This window comes from Lycium ferocissimum, chromosome 7, assembly GCF_029784015.1.
Source record: "Lycium ferocissimum isolate CSIRO_LF1 chromosome 7, AGI_CSIRO_Lferr_CH_V1, whole genome shotgun sequence".
Classification (NCBI taxonomy): domain Eukaryota; kingdom Viridiplantae; phylum Streptophyta; class Magnoliopsida; order Solanales; family Solanaceae; genus Lycium; species Lycium ferocissimum.
The window spans coordinates 46,015,739-46,026,252 of NC_081348.1; the positions used below are offsets into that span (position 1 = coordinate 46,015,739).

The window sequence follows — 10,514 nt, forward strand, 5'->3', positions numbered from 1 at the left end:
AATTATTTTTCTAATTAAATCAGTTTTAATAGACACAAATCTATGTTTACCAATAGGATACTATAATCAGAAATAATCTTGACTGTCCAAGAAAAACATGTCCAATAGTCAGACAATTTCAAGTTCAATAATTAAGAGTCAAATAGAAGCTTTTACTATTCTTTCAGCCTGATGGTACCGCTGTTCTTTGATTCAGAAATATTCTATTTGCCTTAAAATTTCAAAACTCGTGTTACGCGAAAGAGAAAAAACAAGCAAAGAAAGACTAACAATTGTCTTTTAATCATACTAGAGATTTATAAGTTAGTAGAAAATACATTTTTAAAAAAATGATTTTTTATTTTATTTTATACGGCAAAGGATGAAACAGCCCTAGACTATACGAAATGGAATAATCTTACCTTTTGTTTAAAAAAATATCTTATTTCTACTCTTGTTGTTACCAAAGTGGCTCGATTTTTGTCCTTACATACTAACATCACAATTAAAGGGCAAATTCGGACCATTCGAAAAGTTCAAGGGCAAATCGATCTTTTTTTCTCCTTTCCCCAAGATCTTCTGTAAACAAATTACTCAAATCTAACTGGAGGTAATTAATTAAATACCACCAAGTATGTGAACTTTTTTTCTCTCTTTATGCCATTAGTTAATTAAAAAATTTAAGCCCAATTCGTTCTGTACTTGATCAATAAGTTATTTTATTACAAGAAAAGGTCGAACCTTGTAGTCATTTTTTGAATATCTTGCTCTTGGCTTTGTTTTAGAGACATAAAACCTAATTTATTTTTTATTGAAAAAAGTGACGAATCTAAAAAGTGATATAGTAGTTTTAGAATGATGTTTGTTTTCCCCGAGTCTTCTTAAGAATAAAAATATAATTTGCCCCTTTAATTTTATATTCTTCCCGTACAATTTTAGTTATGGTACAAATTTATTTATTTATACAAGATAAAATATATATCCTTGCATACACACACTAAATTCTAAATAGGACAAGACGGATGATGTCCGCGTATTAATACGACCATTCAATTTAAATATCAAAAGGGAATAAAAGGCTTTCTTGAACTTCAAAGCAAAAGTAAAAGATCTCTTCACCTAATTCCAATCATAGGTCTATTTAATTATGAATTTTAATTTAATACTCCGTACTTAACATGATAGTGCATGACAATCTTTTTATACATATATAGTACATTCTTAGGAAAATTGTCTAGACGTAACTATGTACTTATTTAAAATTTGGGATTGAATAACAAAATGCATGGATTCTTTCATAATAAGCCCATTGTCGTCAAAGGTGATATATATGACTGAGTCAAATTAATTCAACCATTTACTCCAAAAAATTATTTTAAAAAGAGTTCTAATTACAAGATTTAGGTCACCAATTGTGAATATTAGTTGTTCCAGTAGTATGAGATACAAAATTTTAAGTACCTAGTAAATTAGTAGTTGTCCACTATACGAGTACATCACAACCCTAAGGTTTTGGATCGCGAGGAGAAATTTGGAGAAATTACACTCTATATCTAGTTTTGAAAATATTTACCCCATATAGCCTATACTTTATGTATAAACACCCGATTTTCAATATATTTGTGTATAAACACCTTTTATACACTTTATACAAGATTGATACATTATCTATAATGCTTTCCCTCTAGATATAATGTTGACAATATTACATAATGTTGTATAATATTATATATTGGGTTACGTGGCGTAAATATTTTTAAAAGTTGTATTATTTTTAAAATGTCCCGAAAGAAAAAGAAACTATACTTTTAAAGGAAAGAGGCTCATTTTGATCATTTTTATTTCCTTAAGGAAACAGGGTAACTTTGTTCAAGCAAATTTGATTTTTACATCTTCCTGTAACACGACAGAAAAACAAATTAAAGGATAACAACGTTTTGATTACATTGAGAAAATTACATTCCCAAATCCATGTGGGTCAGCAGCCCATGTGCCACCCAAGGATTTTTGCTAAGCATAACCTTGAGTTTCAAAATTACATCATCTTTTTTTTGTTTTCTAGTATCATTTTTTAAAACCATTTATTAGTATCTAAAATTTACTAACCTGACTAATTTAAATTCAAATCAAAATGGACAAAAAACTAATTTTTGGACAATCTCGCTTAGTAATTAGCCACTTTTTGAGGCGAAAATAAAATTTTGACAAAAGTATCCACCAATTAAAATACGGAAAAACTCCAAGAAACTTTTACTGGAGTTTGGACAGTTATCAGTTTGAACTCCATTAATCACCGCTGAAGTTGATGAATGTTTGAACTCCATGATTGTTTATGGAGTTTGAAATTTCAGTAAATTTTCGAACTTCGGCTAATTGTGCTTGAATTTCACTTTTCAAGCTTCGAACTCCAGTACTCTGGACTGGAGTTGTTTCGTATTTTATATATGGATATTCTTATCAAAATTTTATTTTCGCATTAAAAGTTATACTTTCCAGTTACATTTGAAACGGTGACTAAACTTTAATTGCCTGCTCAAAAACTGATCATCTCATCTATAATTTTTACTTCAAATTAATCTTGCATAAAGTCGAAAACGTTCTCTACTAAAAATTTCCAAGATCACTAGACTCGAAAACCATCTTTTTCTTATCTTTCATAAGGAATTCAACGTCTGAGTTGTCCTGGAAAAAATACAGGTCATTTTTGGTTTTTAATGCCTATCACACGTCAATTTTTAAAAAATGTTAGTATGACTTGATCAGCAAAAATGGACGGCACTATTAAAATAAAGGATAACATTCTCAAAAATAGTCTATCATCTAGCACAACAAAGGGGTTAAATTGTTCAAATTTTTCGGCTTTTCCATTAGCTGTACGTTGAGTCTTTTTAAAATTCCTTTTCTACTCCTCCAAAGACTATATTGTTCATGTGTTGTTTTTTTCTTTGGGAATCTACTTGTAGAATTTGCATTTGCACCTATATATCTACAAACAGTTAGGGATCGTTTTGATTGCTTTGTTAAGGTTATGCAGAGATTAATTATATGATTCTTTTTTCCCTTTTTTCATACATTATACCATGTAGATTAATGAGCTGCGGGATGAAATGCAGTGAGCAATAAGCTTCAAATTGACGGCTTCAACCTTTTAAGATTATTAATGTTGATTCAATTATGCTTTTCAAATTATCAATTGAAATTATAATATGTATTAAAGTTTTAGTAATTTTCTACATATTTATGCTCCATAGGGAAAGCATTTTGATTCAATTAACTCATTGAACCATGTTCAGTCCTCTATGTAAGTAGTACTTTTTTTTTTATTTCTCATTCGATGTTGGTATCATTTTTGAAGTCCGATTAATCTGAATTGATATCGAAAAATTTACTTTTAAAGATAAAGCTCTTTTTATTAAATGTGGTTGTATATTCATGGTTCGAACATAAAACATCGGATTAAGAAACATAAACTTTGATGGTGTAAGAGTACTTTTCAGTTTTCACCTAATTATACATCTAAAAAAGTAATTCTTTAAATTGGAAGGAATATAAAATAAAATTTTGTTGCGGGAAAATTCTTTAATAGGGCTAGAGCAACAAGTGGGATTAATGATTAGCGGTTAAACCTCTAGATTACTATAGGGCTAGAACAACAAGTGGGGCTAATGATTAACGGTTAAACCTCGAGATCACTTTTACCATACCATATATACAATCACTATCTCTTCCAAATGCATGTGCCATTTTCTAGCCAATAAAACTCACATAGGAAAACAAGAAAACGGCCGAATACATTTGCGCCAATTATTTCTAACACTCAAATTATGATCCATTTCAATTGAGAATTTGAACGCATGATAAAACATTTTTAGAAATCACTTCTGAATCAATTTATGAATAAAGTTTTTGGGAAAGTTTTCAAGCCCCTATTAAGTTGAAAAGTTAACTATATAAATATATCACCTCTTTAGATTATACGTATTAGCCCCAATAAGTCGTAAAACTTCAAGCTTATTCCTCCTTTTATAATAGAACTTTTGAGAATACGCACAAAAAAATATTCCAAAATTTGAGTCAGAAGTATTTAATAAGAATACTTAATTTATCATCTATTCAGGTGCTTAATGAAACAAGCCATAATTTGAGTGTTTAATTAATAAAATGTACCCACAAATTTTAAAAAAAATGTCAATGTTTTCTATCGAAGAAAATATAAAGGGATTAAATTCATTGGAGCAAAAATACTACTCCCTCTGTCCTAATTTATGTAATACATTTTTCTTTTTATTTTGTCACAAAAAGAATGATATATTTTTATATTTACAGAATGATATATTTTTATATTTACAAAAAAATTAACTTAAAACTTCCTCTTTTACCTTTATTAAAATAATTTACAATCACACAAATATTTATAATTTATTTTAGATCATAAATTTTAAAAATCTTTTATTTTTCTAAAAAATTTATGCCTAATGAAAATATATCACATAAATTAAGATGGATGGAGTAATAGAAACTTTATCGTCTGTTCGAATAGTTCTAAGTGCTTACATGAAATTATCGATAAATTCATTGGAGCAGAAATGGTAGAGTAGAGGTAACATCAATGGACAGTGAGCCTCGAGTTGTCTTTACTCCCGCATTTGGCGCTGATTTGTGAAGTCTTGAGAAGAGCCATCAGCCGACTGTGTCTAACAAACATTACTCCTAAGCCAATGACTTGTCACTCTAATACATACAACAATACCCCTAAACCTAGCTTTATCCACCATAGCCTTCTTGGCTTTTTCTGCATTTGTCTTAACCCCAGTAGACCTTCATCACTTAGCAGCTTTTTTTTCTTTTTGAAAAATAAAGCCTTGTGGAGAACTTAGGCACTTCTGTTAGTCTCTACTCTAGAGTCTAGGTCTAATTAGACCTGTCTTTTTCGAAGACATAGCACATATCTCGACTAATTCGTTAAAAACTTGTTAATTTACTATCACATGTATAGATTAAGTACAATAACAACAATGCCATATGCAGTGTGATTTTACAAGTAACATATGGGGAGAACACAGTGTACTCAAACTATAGTTTTATCTTGTGTGAACTAGAGGTTGTTTAGCGTTTTCAAAAATAGGTTAATTTGACAAAACACAAGAATAAAAATTATGATGAAAATACTGTAGAAATGTAAAGTACTGTGACAATAAAAATAATAAAGATAACCTAAGTGAAAGAAACAACAATAGTAATACAATTGCAGAATAAGATAATAATGATACTAATAAGTAGAGGAAGGAGCGGAGATGGTGCTCTAAGTTAGAATCATGCTCTCGCATATGAAAGAGAGAAATACTAACCTTCTACCTTAATCCTCGACCTCCATGCTTTCCTATCTAGGATCATGTCCTTGATGAGTTGAAGATGTGTCATGTCATGTCTAATATCGGAGCCAGAATTTTCACTATGGAAGTTCAAAAATGTAAAGGAGTAAGCAAACGAAGAAGCCAGGGTAAGAGCATATACGTACGTGGTAGTTAGTTATGGTAAAATTGGTTAGATCAACTTGAACATCGTGATTTTGTGTTCAAACTCTTGCTTGATAATTTAATTTGGACCTTTTTTGGGAGGATTTGTTCTCAAATCTGTATTACGAAACAGTAACTTAGCAATATTTTCGAAATCGAACTTTACAAAATCGGAAGTATAAACAATGTAAAACGAGAATGAAAAATAATCGAAAAGTATATACGAAAATAATTTTTAAGGAACCGAAATCCACCCATTTGAATGCACAGTGTGTCCTTAAGAAAATTATTCCCCTCAATCCCGAGGTTGAATGTGGAATATTTCCTCCCAGGATAGAAGGATTTCACTCACCGGTGTATTGGTACCAAAAACTCCGATGTCAGGCGAACCACTTAATGGCAGTATATCACACAGAAGCAAACTTTTCAGAAAAGTTTGCAACCTTTCGTAAAAAATTCCGTTGGAAAGGGTCAGGATCTTTAATTAATTAATTAATTATTATTTAATTAAATAATTAAAATTAAATGAAATTTGGTCCAAAAAGATTATCAATCAATCAGATCATCCAAATCCAAATCCAAATCCAAATCCAAGCCGAGCGACGACGACGGCGCGAGGGGATACCCTTTTCTTGACCCTTTAGCAACACGAAGTAGTGCTTCTACTTTTAAGTAGGAAACTTTTCTTTTCCACCACCTATGAGGACAAATGCTTATTTCATGATAAAAGCGAAAGAACAACTCATTTTTCCCTCCACTTTTTTTCCCTCCATTTCCCATTCAACCTATCAATTAAACCCAACAGGATTGAGTAGGTAAATTTGGATTTATTTTGATGATGTACTCAGGCCTGCATTGGGTAGGTTCCTTCCTTTTTTCCTTTTGCTTATTAGGTATTTCCCATATAATTTGGTTAGCCTTTGAACAATTATTCATCACTATCTTCTGTTTTTCAGATGTAAAATATTTCTTCAAGAAAAGAAAGTTGTTAATAATTGGTAAATGTCATTTATAGAAAAGAGTTTATGGTTTTGGAAACAATCATTTGAAAATATCTCAGCTTTCACGGAAGCTCATGATATATATTTAGACATTATTTCCTTGACCCTTTGTTCCATTAGTCACATTTGCAGAAGCGTCATATACTTTATTTCTATTTATGATGACCTAACAAATTGCACTTGCATATTTGAGCAAAAACTACTTAAGACTTCACGTTGTAGAAAATTTTAATCTTTTGAAGTGAAATTGACTTAGAATAACTCCAGTTAGATTTAAGAAAAGAGATCAATTATAAAATAAAAACAAAGTACATAGATATAAAAAGTAAAACCACACTAAAGAACCACACTAAGGAAATAGGCTAATATATAAGGCTACTAGCTCTCATTACAGTATTTTTTTTAAAGGCTATTGATTAGGACTTAGCATTATGTGAACATGTGCAGTACACACGGTGACAGAACAAAAAAATGCCAAAAAACAGTTGCTGCAACTGGGGTTGAACTCAAGACCTTTCTTTATATTTGAACTCACTAAGTCTTATTTTCTATGTTTCATCTCAGTTCAAGTGGATTCAAATTATACATATATGAACATTCATCAGAATTTTATTTGTATAAAATATCAAAAAATTTCAATTAAGTGGGTCCATTTTAATCCTCTTGACACTTACTAGGTCCGCCCCTGCCAATGAGAGGTCTTTCGAAAAAACTATAATCTTGTCTGATAATACACAAAAGCATCTATAAAACTAAATTCACCGGTTAGAGCGAATTGGATTATTAATATCCTAATTTAAAATATCCTTGATCTTATAGACTAGAGAAATAACTATCCTTAACCTTTGTCATTAGAAAGAAGTTGTAGAAGTAGAAACCAATTTTTTCAAAAAGACTTAGAAAAGCAACTTGGAAAAGGAAAGAAAAGAAAAATAGATGGTCGCAAGTTGCTCTACCAATTGCATGAATCATGCTAACCAAGTCAAGTCTTGTAGAAATACGTTCCGAGCACTTCTATTTTGCAACTTTATAAAATGTCTTGGCCCAATGTGTTCTTTTTAAAAACTTCTTGTACCTAATTGGTAAATCACCTAAAGGAAAATGCTCCCTAAGAAAAACATAGTGCAAGTGAGAAAATGAGCAACATAGTGTCAAAAAGTAGTCCTTAAAAGGGGCCAAATCAGAGCAACCTAACAAAGTAACAACACTACTTTCCTCTAGTTCTTTTCTCTTATCACACTACTTTGCCTTAATTTTTCTTCTTTCTTCTATAGACAAAAACACAAAATTTCTCCTTAAACTTTAACTACATTTACTAGACTTTAGTTTATGGATAACCAAAGAACTACTCTTCTTAATTGGGCTTACTTCTGCCAAGGCAAGGTCAGTATTGGTCCTCACTAGTTCAACATTTTTATACATTTTCAAGAGTCTTTTTTTTGTGCATATCTTAAGACCATTTTCTTGGAATTAGAGCAAAATCTTGATGGGGTTTTCTTTTCTCTTGTTCTCTTTAAATTTCTCCATCAAATATAACTAAATTTAGTAGACTAAAGACTTTCTGCCACAAGGTCAGAATTGTTACTCACTAGTTCTACATTTTTATACAGTTTCAAGAATCTTTTTGTGGTTAGTTTAAGACAATTTTCTTGAAATTTTAGAGCAAAATCTTGATGGGGTTTTCTTTTCTTGGAATTTTAGAGCAAAATAATGATGAGGTTTTTGTTTTCTTGAAATTTTGGAGCAAAATAATGATGGGGTTTTTGTTTTCTTGATATTTTTCTAGAGCATGGATGAACTGAGGCAGACACTGTTGCTAACAACAATGGAGTTGGAGAACACAAGGTTGAAAGCTCAGGAGGAGCTAAAAATGAGGGAAAATGAGATAATCCAGCTCAAAGATATGTTAAACAGAGCCATTAATGACAAAAATGAAGCTCAAGAAAAATGCCAAAGATTGGTCTTGGAAAAACTCTTGCTCCAACAACAACACCAGTTTCAGCAAACAGGTACGGGTGTCAAATGGGCGGATTAGCCTGAATTTGTATTGTTAAAATGAGCCTAGTTAATAAATGAGCGAGTTATTGATCGTGAACCGTCTAAAGATACTTGAGCTGAAATGGATTGGGCTAAAAAGGAGTCATAACTCAACTCGCTTAATTCTTACTAAGTTTTAGTAGTTTTTTTTGTTTGTTCTTTTATAAATTTTAGTACCTAATAACATACCAAGTTAATCAAATGATTTTTTGAAAATAATTTAACAAAAATTTTCGTGGGCATTAAGTTCAATTTTTATGGGCTGAAAATTGTTGAGCTAACTAATAGGCTAGCCAAATAACTTGCCCAAACTTGAGCCGGTTGGACAAGTCTTATTACTATTACCAAACTATAAAAAACATATACACTAAGTATGTATATTATATATATGCATATACAAAATCTATACATTTGATCGTACTTTGCAAAGTAGATCATGCAAAGTCATTGGGTCGTAATGTTCCCTATCCCTATTTTCCATGGCTAATTTTGTCACCTTTACAAACAGGTCCATTATCTGGAGTTTCAAGCATTGAAGATGAACCAACTATCAAAGGCTTAGTAGAATCCACCAACAACAACAACAATGGAAATTTCTCTTCTTCAGATTGTGATGAAAGCATTGTTTCTTCACCACAAGAGAAAGAACAGCAACAACAAGATTTTCCCATTCTTATTGACAAACCATTGCCTGAAAATGGGAAGTTCTTGCAAGCAGTAATGAAAGCAGGGCCACTTTTGCAAACACTTCTTCTTGCTGGCCCACTGCCTACGTGGCGCCACCCACCACCCCCTATGGATACCTATGAAATCCCACCACCTCCTGTTGTGATCCCAAATCAAGATCCAATTTTTAATGCTTTTAACAATTGTGGAAGACTAAACAAGAAAAGGGGTAGTGTTGGTGGTCTTTTTGATGATTGTGATACTTCCATTGGAACAAAATACCAAAGGGTTGTGCTTTGAGTTTCAATTTCTTGGTACAATTTAGTTCTAGTACTAGTATAATAGTTTCAATTTCCATTTTGAGCCGTGGAAGCAGTAGGGTAGGCTATCTAGATCACACTTTTTGGGTGCGGCCCTTTCCTGGGAATGTTTTGTGCACGAGGCTGTCCTTTGCTAGTATAATATTTAAGGAAAGAAAAAGGAACTGATTTGTAGAAATTTTTGTATAAAATTGAAGAGGTTTGAATTAGGAAAGTTCAGGAGATGAAGATCTAAATTTGACTTTTGTTGTAAGAAAAGGGGAAAGAAATAGATTGTTGTTCTGAGCTATTTTTAGTTTTTGGTCAGCTATAGTATGTTGGTTCGATTGTCTCTTTCCTTCATAATTATTATAATCTTTTAGAGTTTGATTTTTTTTTCTCTATCATGATTCTTGATGTAAATTTGCTTAGCTGCATGTTAGTGAGTTCACTCTCCCTCTCCTTGCATTTTCTTGTTTTTTGTTCTTATATAATGGTAAAAGAGAGATAGAAAAGTGAAATTCAGTCTCAATTTTAAAGATTATCAAGCTCATTGGATGAAAATATTCAATGTCAAGATTCTTTTAGTATATGCTTGGTTCCTAACTACTGAACCCTGCTGGAGCTAGCAGTGCAAGAGGATTCATTTGAATATTTTTTAATATATACCACATCAAAATTATATATAGTGAATCTTGAGGCTTAATGCTTCGAGTATTTACTTCTTTATATGAATCCGTAGTTAAATATTAGCTTCGCCGTTGATTGAACTAATTCCTAGTTAAAATTTTGGCAAAAGTCATAGATAGCCCCCTAAATTTTGTCACATTTTTTTCTCGAAAGACTAAATCGAGGTTGTCTTACCTTGAAGTCTTAAACTAGTCCGAATTCGATTCTATTGGGTATCTTTTTCACAATAATCAGCAAAATTAGGAGAGTGTATTACACTTTCCATGACGTGACAACTTTATTAAATAAAAACATGACACGATGGCAGGGTCCATCATAATAATTTA

General features: G+C 31.4%; 1 protein-coding gene across 2 annotated transcripts; it reads left to right on the forward strand.

The window, feature by feature from the left end:
• The first annotated feature begins 7,647 nt into the window (after nt 1–7,647).
• Nucleotides 7,648–9,896, forward strand: LOC132065376 (uncharacterized). 2 transcript variants are annotated; one of them, XM_059458752.1, is made up of 3 exons: nt 7,648–7,879; nt 8,283–8,505; nt 9,042–9,896. In XM_059458752.1, exons 1-3 carry the CDS (start codon nt 7,826–7,828, stop codon nt 9,497–9,499), a joined length of 735 nt encoding a protein of 244 aa, XP_059314735.1. In that variant the 5' UTR covers nt 7,648–7,825; the 3' UTR covers nt 9,500–9,896. The 2 variants fall into 2 exon arrangements, with proteins under 2 accessions (XP_059314735.1, XP_059314736.1); XM_059458753.1 differs by lacking the exon at nt 7,648–7,879 and adding an exon at nt 7,901–8,067.
• Nucleotides 9,897–10,514: the final 618 nt, after the last annotated feature.

Bases quoted from the DNA above. Each gene is read 5' to 3' on its own strand.
- LOC132065376 (XM_059458752.1), top strand. From the start codon at position 7,826: ATGGATAACCAAAGAACTACTCTTCTTAATTGGGCTTACTTCTGCCAA. The intron at 7,880-8,282 runs GTCAGTATTGGT...ATATTTTTCTAG, and splicing joins CTTACTTCTGCCAAGGCAAG to AGCATGGATGAACTGAGGCA. The intron at 8,506-9,041 runs GTACGGGTGTCA...CTTTACAAACAG, and splicing joins ACACCAGTTTCAGCAAACAG to GTCCATTATCTGGAGTTTCA.